The sequence below is a fragment of the Python bivittatus genome, unplaced genomic scaffold (genome assembly GCF_059951505.1).
Source record: "Python bivittatus isolate LINGU-HERP-01145 unplaced genomic scaffold, Pbiv_v1 ctg000960_np1212, whole genome shotgun sequence".
NCBI classification, from domain to species: domain Eukaryota; kingdom Metazoa; phylum Chordata; class Lepidosauria; order Squamata; family Pythonidae; genus Python; species Python bivittatus.
The window spans coordinates 13,032,898-13,052,401 of record NW_028277124.1 but is presented as its reverse complement, the minus strand read 5'-3'; the positions used below and the strand labels follow the sequence as shown (position 1 = coordinate 13,052,401).

General features: G+C 37.1%; 1 protein-coding gene across 5 annotated transcripts in view; it reads left to right on the top strand.

The window, feature by feature from the left end:
- The window catches only part of LCORL (ligand dependent nuclear receptor corepressor like), an 80,981-nt gene that overhangs the window by 51,329 nt on the left and 10,148 nt on the right, over positions 1 to 19,504 (top strand). For 3 of the 5 annotated variants that reach the window (XM_088131566.1, XM_088131565.1, XM_025165889.2), the window contains one exon: positions 8,671 to 13,364. In XM_088131566.1, the coding sequence (XP_087987692.1) occupies positions 8,671 to 13,364 (4,694 nt within the window). Of the gene's footprint in view, positions 1 to 619; positions 5,207 to 8,670; positions 13,365 to 19,504 lie in introns of those variants that run through there. The other 2 variants (XM_088131569.1, XM_088131568.1) reach the window with 1 other exon arrangement.

The window sequence follows — 19,504 nt, the reverse complement described above, 5'->3', positions numbered from 1 at the left end:
TGCAACAGAATTATTCCTTTGCAAAAAAAAAAAAAAAAACCCAGAAAAAACTGCTTGCATTCCGTATCTGTCTCTCCCTCTTCCTTTCTCCCCCTACTAGTCACACACACTTCTAACTTTACTAGAAATTAGAAATAGTATTTAGGACTTTAATTGCATTAAAAAGACCTACTTGGATGTTTTAAGGTTTTTTTTTTAATAGTTATAAACAACGTTTCTATAAGGGGGTTGACTCTTTTATTACTTGTTTAGCGGTAACGTCACGTTTCTACTAACAAAACTCCTTTAGGATGGGGACAGTCAATGGATGTTAGATTGTGAAAAGAGAAGTTTTAAGTGTTACTCTGCAAGCATCTGTCAGAAGGGAATTGAAAACAGATTTAAAGTTCTTGGAAGGGCTGTTCTAGAAGCTGGGCTATCATTTTCTCACATGGTCCTACCAGAACTCTAACTTTTGCTATGGTAATCAGTAGCTACCACAACTCAAAGCCTTAAAAGTGTCAGAAGCAGTGATGTTACCTAAGCAAGGAGTATAATAAAGGAGTGGACCCTTCCCTTCCATAGCTGTGTGAGAGTCTCTCATGCATCAGTTCACCATCGTTTCATTCCATCCATCCAGGAGACTCCACAGACACAGAGAGGACTTTGTGGAAAGAAGTGCTGAGTTTGCAGATGGTTTGCTCTCAAAAGCCTTGAAAGACGTTCAGTCCGGAGCACTGGACATTAATAAAGCAGGCATCCTTTATGGCATACCTCAAAAAACTTTACTTCTCCACTTAGAAGCCTTACCAGCAGGAAACCCTGCGCTCTTTAAAAACAAAACTCGAGATTTCAAGGACACCTGTTCTTACAAGGACAGTCCAGAGACTTGTGCCGTGCTGCAAAAAGTAGCCTTGTGGGCAAAAGCTCAAGCAGAGCGCACAGAAAAAAATAAACTTAGTCTACTTGAAACCTCAGAATTAAGATTCCCAACAGCTTCCAATTACCTCCACCAATTAACTTTGCAAAGAATGGTCACTCAGTTTAAAGAAAAAAATGAAAGTGTACAATATGAAATGTCAGCTCCAGCTGTACAATTAAAAATTCCTCAGCTAAGGATCAGTGCTGTTCCCAAGCAGCATGAGAATGCTGGACTTCTGGATGTCATGTACCACGTTTCCAAAACCTCATCAGTCTTAGAAGGATCAGCTCTTCAAAAATTGAAAACTATATTCCCCAAACAGAGCAAAGTGGAATGTTCTGCATCTGTAACTCCCTCAAGTTTGGACACCTATTTTCTGCATGGGGACCTCTCTCCTTTGTGTCTTAATACTAAGAATGGCATTGTTGATGGCACCTCCGAATCCACAGAAGACGGCTTAGACCGTAAGGATAATAAGCAGCCAAGGAAAAAACGTGGTCGCTACCGGCAATATGATCATGAAATAATGGAGGAAGCTATCGCAATGGTAATGAGTGGAAAGATGAGCGTTTCCAAAGCACAAGGAATCTATGGGGTACCTCACAGCACTTTAGAATACAAAGTTAAAGAGAGATCTGGAACTCTGAAGACACCTCCGAAGAAGAAGCTCCGATTACCAGACACTGGGCTGTTCAATATCACAGATTCAGGGACTGGCACCTGCAAAAACAGCAGCAAGCCTATGTAGTTTAATTCGTTAGAAACTGTGTGTGTGTGTGTGTGTGTATGTGTGCGCGCACATGTGTGTGCACAATGTGTGTAAGCATATACGTGGGAGAAACAAATGTTCACTTAGAAGAAATGACATTTTACAGTTCAGAAACCACATACATGCCTTTTTGAAGAATAATTTTATTCAGGGTTTTCACTGTGGACAAAATGATAGAATTGATCACAATTGTGATAGTTTGTATTTAATATAATCCTTGTACAAATAAGTGAAAAAGATTCAGGTTTTATTTAGTCGTCATTAGCATAAAATGTTGGGAACAACATCTATTTGTCATGTGAAATATTACTTTTACTGATGAAGATTGACCCTTGCCATTCAGTAATCCATCTTATTAAGGAAAGACATGATTCGTGCTTTTAGGACATTTATCCTCTCAAAATATTTTCAGAAGCTGCTCGTAACTGAAAATAAGCAAATCAAGGGAAGAGGACAGTTAATAGTTTCTTACTGTGGAAACTGATATGAAGTATTAGTTAAATCTAGACAATGGAAAAGAAAGTACATCAGAGCCTAACATTGGATATAAAGTAAATATTTCATTTTTAAAAGCGTGTGTTAAGAATAAAACTGGGTTGTTAAAATTTTATTGTTGGTTTAGCAAGAAATTGGTGTTTACAGAATATATGCTTGTAAAAACTGACAAATTTAGTTGTAGCTATAGAATAACTATTAAACGAGATGGAATACTAAAGGCATACATAACATGGTTTCCCTTTAGTATGGAAAATAAGCTAACTTGTAAGGGTTGAAGAAGAAAGTTGGAATGCATATTAGAGCATGTTTCATAATGTGCACAGAATGAGCTTGAGAATGGTTGTTTTTGATTTAAGTGTGCTGGTAGTTAGTTGGTTTTATGACTACTTACATTTATTTAAGGATTGTTTAACACTCCTACTGAAAAACCTCACTATAACAGTAATGTCTTTGCTGCTGTGACATTTCAAACCTTTTTCAGTTTATCAAAATGAATATCAGGTTTTCATTTTGGTGGGCCGATACATCATCATTTTGCTAATAACCAAATCTGCAGTTCAGGGTCTTGAAAGAATTGCCGATAAAAAAACAGTGAAACTGTTTTGAACTTTCAGTACTAGAAATTCTTTGTATATTTACTATTTGGAAGCTGGGCATTTCATTTTAGAGATATATATATATATATATTAAAAAAAAACTTTTCATAGAAACTCAGAGGACAGTTCTTTATATTACAGTTTTTAAATGATCTTCAGATAACTCATAATTGGGAATGATCCTTCTCACAGAGAAATCCAGTAGGGTTCATAAACAAATGTGCTCTCCTAGAAGATGTGCTCATGGACCTCCCAGCTTCAAGGGGATTCAGAAGTTTGCATGCACTTCTTGTATTTCTGGGCAACTGCACTCCTCATTCAAGTTATATAAGTTCTGGCGTTTGTGTTAACTTGATCCAAAGGAGTGGGAAGAAAGTCAGACAAACATTCTTGCAGTTCCTAAGTTGACTGATTGACTGATTGATCATAGGCTTCAGTGCATCTTTAGTTAGGCAGGAAAGGGAGCAATACATTTCTCTGGAGCTCTACAGCAATTTCACTGTGTGTGAGCAATTGCTCACTAGAAGGATCATACTCATTTGATTTTATATACTACATACCTTTGGTGTCCTTTCCAACCATATCTACATATGAATGAAGACATCCATTTTTCATTGAAAAAACTAGATTTCTATGGGGAAGGTTAAGATTTCCAAAAGTGTTATCTTTTTCCCATATATGGATGACTGAATATATTTAACCTACACTTAGTATAAGAGTTCATTATTTAGATACTGTGAATTGTACCATCTACATTCACATTTGATACTTTTTGAAGCATGTCATTCAACTTAGTTGGTAATTTCAGAATAGACTAGGAAGAGATTTGGCCCCTAATAAATTGGGGTTACTTACAGAATGAAAGAAATGCAACCATGGAATCAGTTCATCAACTATTTAGATGATCTGTGCTGAATCTTCTTCAGCTCAGCTACATGGGAAACAAGTCCTTGAAAAATAAAAAGTTGTACCACAGATGAGATTATCATTCATCGAGGTCATCCTTAATTTTAAAGAACTAAGCCATATTTTCATCAGGATTAAGATTATTCATTAATTATATATTTCCCCAGTAGAAAACAAGATTTCAGGTTTTACTTGGAGGACTGCTAGGACCTGTAGTTCATTGCTTCATATGTGGACTTGGGATACAAAGCTTTTCCATCCAACTTCCTGTTGCAACTCGTACTTCCCCCCAGACCTCTTCCTGAAGGTTATGAGATGAGAATAGGGTGAGCAGGTAGGGTGGGAGAATGCACCCATTCAAGAGTGGGACCTGTTTGTTCCCAGTCTTTTTTTAATGTTTCAGACAATATTAAATCCATGTCTATATCAAAGGCAAATTGCAGTACTCTTAATATCATTTAAATGGTGGCCTGACCAAAAAGTAACAGGATTCATAAAATCAGGGATCATTTTGCTATTGACTTTAACGGTGGTAGTTTTGTATGTAATATTATAATTAATTTTCAGCATTTTCGTACTTGTATTTATTTTTGGCCGGAAATAGTATATTAAAATATTTTTTGATAGTTTGTAGATAATGTTCAACCTGTAAGTTTTAAAAAGAAACGTTAATTATTTCTAATGAATAGGCTGAACCTTTGATTATACAACTGAGGAAAGGCAGGGAAATACATTAACTCCCCCCACATCCGCCCCAATGTATCCATTTAAAAGGCTATTTAAATTATAATTTTGAAGTACTTTTCAAATTCAGTTACCAGTCGCTACTTAGAAATTGACAAGTTTCTGAAAATTCATATTTCAGTAGACTTTTAAATGAAGGTGAAAGCAAGCCCTACTTGCTTTCTACTTATTTGAATGTTTCTCAAGTATTTTATATTAAAAAAAGAAAAAAAAAACAGTGCCTCTGTTTTTAGAACTACTGCTCAGTAAATTGTTTAAACCATTTCTGGTAGCTAATGACTATTTTATATTAAATTAAATTGTATAATAACTTTAGTGAGACTGATTTTTTTTTAGTTGTTTACAGTACAAATACCTGTATTTGTGTTTTGTTTTTGTTTTAAATTGCAGTATTTCCATTGTTGCAGTAATTTAGTAAAACTCTGTGGCTGCCTTGATTTTTGACAGATTTTGTTAATAACTGATATCTAGGCAATTAGTTCTATTTATGCATAAATCAATTGCACTATAATTCATGAATTATTTATTACAATATTTTCTAATGAATTCCATGTATTTGTCTTGTGTTGTACATGTACTGTAATTCTGTTTCCTCTTTGTGTTGTTATATTTCCAGATCTGATTGTATGAATTTGTTAATGTGTTTCTATGTTGTAATTTTTAGTAAAGCACTTCAATGCTTTTGCACATAAATTTACAACACTGATGTGTGATTGATTGGTCATTCAGTAAAAGAAAAATACTTCAAGTTGGCTTATTTGATTTACTCTATGGGCATAATTTTATTGGTAAAATGAGAGCGTAGACTGAAATATTTGATATATTTGATACCAGGAGAGATACTTAATAGTTGAAGTGCTACTCCTTTGCACATCCACACATTTCTTTGTGCAGGGAGACTTAATGGATTGTGCCCATGGGTTGTTAGGTTTAAGGGATTGTAGCATTATAAATAAATTATGTTCCATCAATTCTCATTTGCAGACTGCACAGTTCAAATGAACCTCAGTTTCCAGGACTTCAGAATTGTATTTAATTGTAGAAAATATATTAATAAACACTGATTCCATTTAATACCTTTATAATTTTTCACTATCATGTAGAAAAGGAAAAGATTACAAAATTTGAACTCTTGGTACATATGTACTACAGTATATGCATGTCTGCTAAGAGTGCACTGAGGTTCAGTTTTATATAAAAGAACCTTAAGGACATTTTGGCAAAAGGCTCAGCATTTCCATTTATGCATTATGCATTTTTTGTCCAGAGTGTATCATTATTTGCTTTTCTTTCCACAATCTTTTTCACTGAGTAGATGCACTTTTTCAAAATCAATCCTTACCTTTTGGGACCCAAATAATATGGAATGTGCCTTTCCTGTGTACTCCTGATTTTTAGAAACAGAAGGGAAAAAATCAAAATAATTTTAGGCATATGGATGTAGGAAAGCTACATACATAATTTAACTGTATGCTTTTTCCTCAAGCAAATCTAATTTGATTCACTGTCTGGATTTTATTGAGTATATCCTGAAACCAAGATTACCTTGCAAATATATTATTTCAGAATAACCTGGTTTCAGGCAGCATGAGCTAATGCTATATAAATGGAATGTGTAAGAGAAGAACAAGAACCTATTTTTGCTAATAATTTGATAAGTTATTTGCCAAGATAATTACAATGCATGAGGAGAGGTAATATTTTTAGGGAACAAACAACAAATGGGAGTTTCAATTCCTTCTTTCTTTGAGAAATTTTCTCTCTTAATTGAGATTCCCCACAACTGGCCCTATTCCTAATTTCAGAGCCTGGGGAGAAGCAAATCCATTAAAAGATAACAGGGAGGCAAGTATGAAAGAGAAGTGGGAAGAGGTTGGAAATACCAAAAATAAGTCACGGTGCACTGATTCTCTCAATCCTTTATCTTGGTGTTAAGTCTTAGCACTGGTGGCTATGAGGGAGGTTGGACAGGGTAACTTCACTGCCTTTCCTGATAACCTACCCAGTGCAATTAAGCATCAAAATAGTAGTAGTAGTACCTATTGTAGCAAGTAAATCTTAATAAAGATTGTGAAGGGTTAGGGTTACTTGTGTTACTGAAGAGAGATAAAGGTCACCTTCCATACCAAAATCCCCGCATACTGTGAACACGGTAACTATACGTGCAGAGATAATAGCAAGATTTGTAATTTTTGCCTGCAGGGTTTTTACCAAATTGTTTCTCTAAGCCCACTTTGCAGGACTCTTTATGGTCAGTATTTCCATTGCAAAGAAACTTACTGTGTAGATGAAGTTGCCCTTTGAAGGATCACATCATTAAACCATGTAAATGCCTGTTGTGTCGTCAGATTAGCAGTGGCTCATCAGCCTCATGGATAGAAGCCCGAGATACCTTAGCTTGAAATAACAGATATTAAATCAGACTTTACATGGATTTCCAGAGACCTAGTGTCGGTGTTGGGTCTTTAATTGCCTGCATGTTAATTGGCTTTTTCAGAAAGGCACAAATCACAACAGTCATTTCTTTAACTTTGGATCCCTGATCTATTACTATTATGTGGTTGTAATTTTGGAGCATATTTATTTCACTTTATTGCTGGGCTAATGGAAAGAAAGCTGGGGATGGAGTTATTCTGAAGTGTAGGGCTGTGCTGTGCAATTTGTGAGAGGAAGCTAATACTTGTGTTACATGATATAAAAGAATATGTGTGTATATTGGGTCAACGCCCTCCTCCCCTTGTATCTGATGAAATTAGAGCTGTAATTACTAAATCTAGAAGATTAATACTATAGTAAGAATAGTGTGTCATGTTCAGAGTTTGGTGATCTGTTTGAAATACATTACTTTTCTGAAACAGAATTATGTATTACTACATTTAAGAGTATTGATAGGCATTAATATTTGAGGTTGCATTGTGCAATTTTTGTTCTTAAGTCAATATTTACTTTTTGCTATGAACAATTAACTTTTCAGTTTGAATTAATGACTTGGTAAGTAGTAACAACTTTTAATACTTTGTAGTTGGAATATTTCAAGCAGTAGGTGTTGTAGGTGAAATCTTAGTTATATTTAACTATGCCCTGATTTACTTTTAAAGGGAGATACACATATACACATAGTATATGTGTATGTGTGTGTGTGTGTATAAATATGTAAATCACTATGTGTGTATAGTTTTCTTGTAAACGAAAATATATACAGACCTCTATTTTATTGACCAAGTATTATATTGGCTTTCAGATGGCAGCTGTGCCAATAAATACGTTATATATTATAGTTTGTTAACCTTGTCCTTCAAGTTCCTGGGAAGCCCACTTGGGTTAAATTCCAGTTATACACAAGTAAAGAGGGACAGGAAGAATAAATCTGTGGCATAGAGTTAAAAAGAAAATGATTCTCTAAGATGGCTTAGTGGTTTCAATTGATTGTTTCAAACCAATTTTTAAAGTTAGTAGAGGACAGCTCTTGGGTCTGTATTTTAAGCAGATTTAGAAAGACTAGACAAGAGACAGATCACATTAAGCACATTTAATTTTCATTAATTTAGTAAAAGAAATACATTAATTTGCTTAATTGTATAGTTATCCTCTAAAATAAACTCAGGAATAAAAGGATATGCTTTTTATTCCATTGTACCTTTCATAGAAAAGCTTCAAAATGGCGTTTACTCTATACATGGACTCTTTTCTAATCCTAATTTCATTATTAAATATAAGGGACTACTCAACAAACTGTCAGTCTCCATAAATATGACACTTAAGTACAAAATTGTGTCTGATACATATGCTGTCATCTCTCTGCTATGTATTTGTCTAGCTCAAAATGTACTTTTAGGGTACAGGGGATTTCTTATTTTAAAGTAGTATTTTTATAAGAGATTTGCCATGTAAGAAGCAATCTGAATCCCTGTTACTTTCAGTATAATTTGCGTATGATTAAAATATGATTAGGATCACAATCATAATCTCTTTATTATATAAATAGTTTGCAGAGTTTTAAAAAGTTTTATTTCCATAGTTACTATTGAAGTAGTAAACAGAGGATGCTCTTGAATGCATTACACAGAAATCCATCTTGCTAAACTTTTTTGTTAAGTTTTTTTTCTTTTTCTTTACAATGCATTTACAAAATTTGAGTGGAAGTGTAACATTTTTTTAATGAGCTTTGAATGATACCATATTTTCATTAGTTTTTATCATATGTTCCATATTTAATTGTAATTTACTTTTTGTTTTGATCTGCTTTTTGTTTTCAGTTCAAGTACAGCTGCTGGTGCAAAACTAGAGGAAACAACTAAATTGGAAAGAGGAAACTCTACTCTAAACAAGGTGTTGGCTTCATTATGCTCGTATCATTGGCATCAGATTTTAGCCATGTTGAAATTTTTCATCCAAGAATCATGTTATTCAGGTTGCAGTAGCCAACTGCCTTACCCTAAATATTCTGAGAGAGAGGAAGATGAGGTGCATGTTCCAGGCTTCAGTTGTGATGACAACGTGCTGATGAAAAGGTGCTGTTTACAAAATGTAAGACCAAATAAGGATTGCTTGACATGTCACTCAGTGGCCCCTGGGTATGTTAACACAGTGGTGAACAAAGGAAATTCTCTGTTTTGCAATCTTCATGGGTGCTGTCCCAAGCAATTACAACTGTGTAAGATCCATTCTACCAGAGCCGAGTTGTATACGTACCTCTTTTCAAGAGAGCAAAAGGTTAACAAAGGAAGCCGAGGTCGCAGCCCTTCACCACCTCCATTGTCTCCTGTGGAAGCTGATGGGTACAATTCTCCGAAGGAATTGGCTGAAGGTTCTATAGCTTTAGATAACAGACTTGAAAAAAATTGTAACCAGCCTCCCTCTCTCTTTCCTGCTGAAAAAAGTTCTGTACACAAACAGAAAGATCAAACATATGTTGCAGAAGTGCCCAGTAACCTGCAGGAAGGCATTCTAAGTGTGAATCAAGAAAATAGCCTTATAATTTCTGATAAGCTTGAAAAAGTTGAAAATGCTGATGCATTTCAGAATTTAATGGATCGAATCAATGAGAAATTGAAATCAATAGAAACTACTGATACAGAAATACTTGCAAAGTTACCTAAGAGTGATGGGAGAACAGAAGCTGATACTAAATTTCGGAGCTTCATTACATCTCTTTTACATGATGCTAAGGCAAATGATTATAATTTTACGGAATTACTGGACCAACATGATAAGGAAATGGAAAGTAAAATTATCCAAACAAGATTTCGTAAACGACAAGAAACTTTGTTTGCAATGCATAGTTCTCCCAATTCATCTCTATTTAGACGACAGTCTTTGCAAATCAAAAGAGAGTTGGCTAGCCTTGATGAAACATTCTTAAGAAAAAAGGCAAATTCACAGAGAAAAGTTAAAAAACATACAAAGAATCACAATTATACTACATTAAAAGAGCTTGATTTGCAAAGTAATGAAAATAAAGAGGGGCCATTTTCTCCTAAGTCAAAGCTTTTGCCACTATGTCAAGAAGAAATGATAGAACTACCTCTCATCAGTTCAGAAATCAATTCTGATTTTGTGGCATTTTCAGCAAACGGCTCTACAACATCTCAAACCATTTTGACTAAAACACACGGAAACTGTGGAATTGAACTACATGTGGATCCAGTTGGTGTGAAAAGAGATAATGATAGAGGCCTGGAGAGGACCAGGCATAATGTTTTCTCTCCTAGGTGGTGCTCTTTGTATGTAACAAACAATTTTTTATTAAAAAAAAACACAAAATCAAAATCTACTGCTAGCATGGAAAGGGATAAAATGCTCAAAGATTTTCAGGCTAGCAATGAAAATATAAATAAGATTATGCAGAAAACCAATCTACATGTTGTTGTAGAGCGTTTGGAAGATACAATAAATATGGCTCAAAAGTCCGCAAAGCCCATGTGTAATGGCTATAAAATATTGGGCAAAGTGAAAGACCTTCAAAAGTCTGATGCCAACAATAAATCTAAAAGTGGCCTTCTTATTAGCATGAGTGAAACTGGAAGTAAGGGACAATATGTGTTATCACAGAGTCATTTACCATGTAGAAATAGTAACAAAAATGAATGTGTGCCAAAAAAAGAAAATGTATCTTATGAAGAATATGAAAGACTTTTGAAACCCTCAACTTTAGATTCAAACATGTTGACTTTGAATAAGGAGGAGTCACGGGGAAATTCTCATTTGGGGGATAATTCATCAACACTGAATTACACTAGTCCTATAAAACTTATGTTCCTTTCTGAGATTAATAGCAGTGAAGGAATCAAGTACACACTAACCTCTGTAAATGATTCATCCAAATTAAACATTGATCTTTATTCTCTTCAGGAGAAAACAAACAAGCTGTTCACAAAACAGTTGGAGGCAAAGGATTCTGATGAAAAAGCTTCTATTGATGAATGCAGTTGTAATGGAAATAGAGATAAAAATGAAGTGGGAACTGGTTTTCCTACAACAGTTGCCGCTGAAACCAATCCTAAGCCTAAGGAAGACCCTGTGGAACAAGGCAGCAGTGGATCCTCCCTGAAAAGAAAACCTGGGAGACCCAAAAAAATTGGTCCTCAGGTTGTGAAACAAATTAAGCGACCAATTGGACGACCTCCCAAACCAAAAGTTGATGTGGCTGAAAATGGTAGTGATAGGAGGGACTCCATTAGTGCTGTGAAAAATGCCAACTCTAACACGGAATGCTTAGAGGAGGGTAACATTTACAAAAATATTACAGTGACAGTCGTATTTGGAAGGTCACGAAGGACTAAGAGGTGTGTTTCAGAAGGTAGCCTAAATATAGTTAAAACTATACCAGGACCTCACAGCTACTGCAGTGTTGTACGTGACCCTGATCAAATGATACAGAGCTCAGATGCCAGGAACAATTTGCCAAAAACTAAAAGTATGCAATATTCTACAACAGAAAAGACCTCTGCATCTGGCTATGAGTATGTTAGACCACTAGAAAGCAGCCCTGTGCTACCATCCCATTGCAGCAATATCAGACCAAACCAGAAGCCTTTAAATATAATTAGAAAACCTGGTAGGCCAGCAAAAGTAAAAATATCTGGCATATCAGTGACTGTTAATCAGATTTCATCTCAGGAAAGAAAAGTGTGTATCAACAGCTGCCTTCCTCCCTTAGAACAAGACGCTGTGTCAGGAAGAAATGAGTCACCTACAAAGGATGCTAAGCAATGCAATAGAAGAGATGATTTTAAAAGCCTTTGGAATGATGAAGCAGGGAATTTTTCACCCAAGATTATCATTGCTTCAAAAAAGTCTGAAACTCATTTGAGACACTCTTTTAGAAGACCATCACTGCCTTTTTTACATTCATTAGCATCTTCTAGCTCATTTTCTTGTAAACGTGCCTTTTTACAAAAACCATGTAAACTGTGCTTGAGAAATGGTAAAGATCACAAAATAAAGCATTCAAATACGCCACCCAAACATACCTCAATAAATCTAAGTCCTGACAATGCAAAAAATAGTTCTGAGAATAGTAAACCCAGATCCATTGGTGAAATGACATTGGATCCCATAATTTCATCCAATTCCCTTAGGTGGTGGGATCCTTCCATTTCTAATGATTCTTTGTTAAAAGAACTAAACAGTAGATATGACCAGATAACTAAGACCTGGTTGCATGTGAATGGAGAAGAATATGAGAAATGTCTGTATGACGGAGCACGCCATATTGAACAGGACGGTAGAATTAAAGTATCAAATCCTTTGGACTCTTGCATTTTGGAACTGGAAAATTCACCTATAAAAATGCTTTTCCAGAAGAAATGCAATATAGATGAACTGTGTGCATGGTTTATGCAAACAACAGAAACACAATCACTATCACTAGTCAGAAAAGCAAATGCACGTAATCCTTTTGAAGTAATTAGTACAAGGCAGCTTAAAATGGGAACAAGACAATATGATTGTAATACTAGTCCTTTGAGAAAGCACTTTAAAAAATTTGCACTGTCCACACCTTCAAAGTCAACAGGAAAGTTGCAGCTTCTACATAAAATAGTCAGATCTCAAGTCTTAAGCAGGAAGCATAGCTTCACCTTAACTAAATTAAGAACCAAATTTGAAAACTTGCAACATGATCGATGGCGACAAGTAAAAAAACTGTACAATCATGGAACAGCTGACTGGAAATCAAAAAAGAGAAACTTGCGATTCTTCTGCCAAAGTCAGTGTTTGACTAACGCAAGTAGGAAACTTAACAATAAAATACGTACAAGCCTTGAGAATGGCCCAGTAGAAACTCAACCACCTACAACTTTGTTGGAATCTTACAGAATCGCTTCAGCAACTGGAAATGAAATCAGAGGTGCATTTCTTCAACAAAATGCACAATTGTCTGACCTCAGCACAAAGTGTGACTCAATCTCGATTTGTAGGCCAAGTACTAAATCCACATACGGCAATCAGCAAAATATTGGAAAAGTGCACAGCCCTGATGAATTTAACGAAGGCGCATGGAGAGGGCAAACTTTTAAGGATTGCCGAATATTTTTGAAGAAAATTAATCCCGTGGATGAACAGCATGCTTTTAATAAGAACCTTGCCATCTGTAGTCCAGAGTCTCTGGATCATCGTACCAGCCACAGCTACTGCCCGGAAAAAAAATGTGGTTCTTTGAGGTCCCCCTCTGCTCTGCAGAGCATGACAGATAGGGGTGAAAGGAACAGAGGAGCTTCTAACAGAACCAGGCACTCCAGCTTGCTCAAAGGGCTGCGCATGGAGCAAGACCATAAGAAGTCAAGCAAACGCGTCGCTTTTGAGGACAGCCCTACGGAAACCCCTAAAAAAATGAACAAGCGGAGGAAGATGCAGTGCAAGTTCCCTGAGCTGAATAGAAGGAAGAGGAATAAGAAGCGGTTATGCAGCACTGGCCAAATATCAAACTGTTACTCAAAATACCACCTGGGTAAGTTTCTTTCATCTCCCTCTCATCCCTTGATGAAATTCTATTAACTTTACATTCACATGAAATAATCCAAGAAAAAGCTGAATATAGGAAAACAGTTAAAGGAAAAAAAAAAGGACAACAGTTCTTTAAAACTTCACACTGCTGATCATGCAGCTTAAATTGTGTTTTCCAAAGATTTTCCGTTCATTTTTATTAATACCGCGTTCTGAATAGAGTCCAGAAAAAGTCAGGGGTACCTGGCTGTTTTGATGCCAGAAGAATTTAAAGCACTCAGATGGTTCTCGGCCCCCAAGGCTGCTTTGAGGGGGAAGAGCTCCTTTCCACATCAATTACGGGGGGTGAGGCAACTGATTCTTCCAGTAGCGGTCAGTATTATGCAAAAATTATTACGTTTTGTTACTTACTATTTAATTAATAATTATTATTAATATATTATTATGTTCTCCATTCTGCTGACCCAGGGAAAGATGTTAATAGCACAGAGTGGAAACATGTTCGTTATTGAATTGCATATTCCTAATATTTTTTGGCCTATAATTTAAAAAGAGGGTGAGAAATAGGCTAAGTGCCATATTGACTGAATTTATTATGAAAATAATAGGCTTTCAAAAATGCCTATTATGTGTAGATGGGATGGGAAGTTCATTAAAAAAATACAGAGAGCAAACTTCAGAAACATTACGTTATGCTGAACTGGGGGAGGGGCAAGATGTTTTGTAGTAAAATTTGCATCTTCAAGTGATTAAATTGAAACTAGAACGTTCTGTCCCATGTTTGGCTTAATGATGCTGTTAAATAAAACAATTTAAAACAACAGTGCAAAACATCATGTTGCTTTTGCCTCCAGAGGTGGAAGGCAACAAATGCTGTATGCAGTTGATTGCCTTTTCTTTTTCTTTTTGGAACAGTAGCAGTAGTAGGGTTGTTAGAGAAGGAGATGGGTATTTCAATTTGGACTGTCCTTCAACCACCTTACATTCAAACCCAACTCAGGATCCTCTGTCATGACACGAGATAGCCATGTATTTATTTCTAATGTGTACAAAGAGCTCTCTCATGACTGTCTGTATTTTTTTCAAGGCTAGGATTGTTAGATTGCCACCCAGAGATGGTGCCTCTTTCGTTGAAATCCCTGAAGTATCAACAGGATTCCAGCTCTGTCTTGGTCCCACTGCCCAGCCTCTTCCCCCACTTCAGGGAATTGGGGGGTCAAGAGACCGGCAGAGGCCCATGTAACTGCTATGCTGCTGACTATGAACTTCAAAAGGAAGGGAGAGACAGGGGTGACCTGGCTTTTGTGTTTTTAGACAAAGAAAGCACCTCTGTTAAAAACAGGCAGAAAGGTTGTATAATACAGTAAGGCTCGGCAGTGCTTCAGATTTGCCCTCCTAGAAGTTCCAACCTTGCAGCTTTGGGAGACTTGAGTTCTAGGCACTGCGCAATCCTGTAGTACAATAAGTAGTCATGCATCTTTCAGACAAAAAAAAAAAACTGATAACTTTTTCATAGTTTTTCATTATTTTATTTCAGATTTTTGTTATGTTATCATTTTCTCTGTTGTTCACAGTTTCCTGTACATACGCATTTACAGAAAATATACGAACACTCAGTGGATAGTTCTAAAACCAAGATGACATTTCAACCCTACATTCATTTTTTTCCAAAGCTGTGGTTGTATCAGTTGTAGCTACATAATTAGAGTCCACTTTCCTCTTCCAACAATCACAAGGAAATACCCCACTTCAGGGCAGTCGGTATAATGGATTCTTCAGTCAGAAGTCTAAGTAATTGCATGAACCTACCGTCTTATGTGGTCCAAATAAAACACTTCAGACATTGCAATATTGGAACCCTGTTACCCAATTTTCAGTCAGTATTTCCAGCAGAGTGTTTCCTCTCCCTTGTAGGAGTATGTACTACTCCTTTGTAGTATTTCAAAGCACAGGCAATTATTCCTCAGAAATACTTCTGCTTTTCACATGTTTTTACTTCCAGAGGTTAAAGACCACAGGCATGAGCCCTTTTTTATGATTGTTAGCAACCTAGAACATCATTTCATCTTAAATAAATAAGATGTCCTTGGGAATTCATAAGCAAGCTCCACTAAGTTCAATGAAGCGGGCTCCTAGCTACCTATGTATAACAGGAAGAGGGAATCTCTGGATCCCAGCCAACTTCACATTCAGCATCCCTGTACCTTTCTCACTGGGAAAAGGTGTGAAAGGAGAGACACCAGCTTGAATGTGCTCTCAAAGGGAACAGCCTCTCCTGTCCTGCAGAAGAAAAATGGGTCTTGAACCAGGCACAAGAGGGCCCACTTTCAGCATTGGCTCCCTGGTGCTTATGTTTGTCCTTCCCTCTCTAAACATCTGTACAACTTGTAATTTGAAGAACAAGTTTGGTTGCAGACAGAGGTTCCATGAAGGACAGAATGATCTTGTTCCTTAGAGCATTCTTTTTGAGAAGTTCCCCATTACCATTATAGACCAAATTTTCATTTTGTGAGCCATTATAGTGCTCATCTTCAAGAAGAGACCAACAGGAGTTATAGTCTCCCCACTCCAATACAATTTTTCCAAATTCCCTTGGAAATTAAAAATGGCAGCTAAGTGGCCCAAAATCGCTGGTGACAAGTCCAATTAGACTTAACTTCTCCAGCACCCTCTCCAATTCTCGGCTTCATGAGCTCTTTCAGCATGTCTTCTATGATGTCACTTGCACTTCCTGGTTCTTCCAGCAGCCCGGTCTTGATGTCTTGCTGCTGCTCTCTGCTCAGCTACCCCCTATGTTTCTCAGAGAAGCACAAGAATTTAACTGTATGCTCAGAGTATGATTCATCAGTGCTCCTGGGTCAGGATTTTCATTGGGGAATAAGTTGTAATGAATTCACAGCGTACTGATTGCAACCCTAAACATTCTGTGTTTCTGAAAAAGAACGACTGTCCTGTGGTTATGGACATACAGCTAAGTAGTTCTATAAGACACCATGATCAGTTCTTCTTACTTAGTTTCTCCTACTGAGTCTAAATTAGTCCTTCTGATATCAAGCTTTTCTGTCAATGTTTATTAAACTGCCATGGAAGTTTACTTAAAATAGCACTGCTATGTTAGGCCCATCTACTCCAATGTCTTGCTCCAAAGCTTCCAGCCCAGATGTCTCCAGGAGAGCAATAGACCCTTCTTGTTCTTCAGCAACTGTTATTTAGAAGTATAACGGCTAGTGCTTATTCTAGAAGTAATGTGTGATCAGTAGTCCATGGCTTATTGACTTGATTGGCTCTTGGATAAGATATCACCTGGGAAATCCAAAACACATCCCAGAAAAAGGCAAGAAAGCTCCATGAGAATGTCCACTGAAGTTTGCCAGGAGATTAGTCCCCACCCCCCATTTCCATTTCAATGCTTATTCATCCAGTTTGAAGTGATTTTCTGGAACTCTTCATCTGTTTTTATCACTTTGAATTATTGTCAAAATAGTGTGGCAAACTTATTGCTCATCCCAAGTTTGTTTAAAAAGCATAAAACCAAAAGTAGAGCCTGGGGAAACTTTGCTTCTTCAATCTCTCCATTATGAAAAACTATCCAACGGTGTTCTTTTCCTTTCTGCTTGTTTGCTACAACCAGTAGTTGTCCTCTCTTGTTTCTTCAAGAACCTTTGGTGATGGATTATCCAAACAATAGACAGTCATGATAAATCCTTTGAAAGAAGAAGTACAAAGTATGAAAACAAATTTACACCTTTGTACACTCAGGAAGAGTGGCAAAGATGCTTCTGCCTAATATCAGCTTTTCTGCTGATCCAAACAGTACTTGTGCCAGCAACAGAGTCCCTCACACGTTGGTGCACAAACACACAACATTTGTGTTAGTCTGTATTTCTTTTTCCATCTCATTCTGTTTCATCATTTGCAAAGGGATGGGAGAGATTTTCAGATACTGTCAGACTTTTTTTAAAAAAAAGTTGGAGATATCCATTCAGGTCTAAAATAGTTAGGTATTTTACAGAACCGAGGACTGAAAGATTTTTTTAAAAACTTCAGATATCTAAAATTAAATACTGGTTAATTTTTTGCAGCTGTAAGAGAAGATGAAAAATGGTTCTAAGCATGTTCCTGAATATGAAATGAAATACAAAATACTTAATTGTAATATTCAGCAACAGTTGGTTTTGTGAATTATTTAAAAATTATGAAAATTTACAAAAGGCACGCATTCATGGGAAATAACTGTATAATACCTTTTGTTTCTCAACAAACTTGCTTTTTAGGAATTAAAACAGTAGCTCTGGTTCACTGGAAGTCAACATAAAACCAGGGTACTTCAGGGGTATCTGTAGGGAAGGGGGTCAAAAAAATCAAAATGAGAGCCACACCATGCAATTGAAGCCTTGCTCTTTAAGAGTGGGTTGCGGTTCCCATTTTGACTTTTTTTTTTTTAAATCCCAGATGCCCCTAGTAAATGTAGTGAATATCTATTTTTATGCCATGGAAGATGTGAATGAAGCACTAAGCTGTTAATCAGTGAAATCCTTTTTGTGTACAGACTGTAACTGGACCCAGGGTTGGTTGGTTGGTTGGTTTTTTAGATTTTTTATCCTGCCTTTATGATTTTTATAAATAATTCAAGGTGGCAAACATACCTAATGTTCCTTCCTCCTCCTATTTACCCCACAACAACCACCTTGTGAGGTGAGTTGGGCTGAGAGAGAGGGACTGGCCCAAAGTCACCAAGCCGGCTTTCATGCCTAAGGTGGGACTAGAACTCACCATCTCCTAGTTTCTAGCCTGGTGCCTTCACTGCTAAACCAAACTGGCTCTTCGTTGAGGGTTTCTGCAAATAATCAAAGGGGTTTGGCCCTCACACAGAGTTCCAGTCAGAACCTTCCAGGGTTTTGAGATTTGGTGGGAGCATTGACCTGCATGCATCATGCCCCTCAATACCCTCCATTTTTCTTCAACCAATGCTGTGGTAGACCTCCTTTTGGTGTTCTCCAAAGCGGTGAGCTCCACAGCAGTATTGAGTTTCTCACTTGACCTTGGCTTTATGGCCTTGAAGCCCTCTTCCTCTATGGAGCAAACTTCTCCCTTCCAGCAGACATAGTTTCTCTTACTCTTGCCTTGGATGGGGGGATATGGTGGATTCTTTCCAGAACTGGTTACCTAAAAATCAGGTTTTGGAAGCAGGTCTTAAAAGCAATCAATTCTGAGGCCTGCAGTGCTGTTGTCTGCCCATGCCCCTTCCCTGCTATGTTCCAAACTCCCAGAGAATCTCTTGGCTACCTCACCAGATCCATTTCAAACATCTTCCAGTCACTGGGACTCAGCGTCAAGGATATGGCTCCACTAACACTCGGGTTGTCTGAATTGTTTAAAAGAGATGCTTTCAAATGGAGCAGCACATACAAAAGACCTTTTTTTTTTTAAATTGTCAAACCTGCCACAACTTTCTGCAGGCTTTCACAGTTGTTTGGGAGCTGCTCTATTTTTGCAGGCGTGTCCTTGCACAGTGTCCTTTTGCTACACTAGAGCAAAAGTTCTGTGCTTTTCAGTACTCAAATCAGTCCTGACCCAGCCCCTTTCCATCTTGATCAGACTCATCTGCCTGGTCCATTTGTCAGCAATTGAATGAGTCCAACCCCTCCACATTAACTTTGAAAAATCATGACAATCCCTCTCTAGTAAAAACCATTCCTTGGGGTCATTTTCATCGCAGCTAAGGGCAAGGCCTTCCTCTCTTTACCGAGAGCTCGCTATCTTCAGAGTCTCACAGAACTGGTCATCAGCACCAGAGTCATGCAGCCACAATCAAACCCCTGCACTGCTACACTTTATGTCCATTTTCACATATGTCTAATATACCTATAGTATCTCTCTCTCATTGAACTCAAAAAGGGGAAGGCCTCTGCTTTCTGGCCACCCTAGGATCAAGCTGTCATTGCTGAAATGGCTTCATTTATACAAGCTTCCAAAAAGTCTCCATGTTGGGCAAGGAGTTCTTCCCTCATTCTGACTTGGGGCAAGTTCTTGTAGCAGTCATGTCAACACACTCAAGCTCCTTGAGGTTTTCAAGATGTTTGCATGTTTGAAAGGTATACTTTGCTTCCAAACTGTAGTACCCAGTCAACAAAGAGGGTAGTA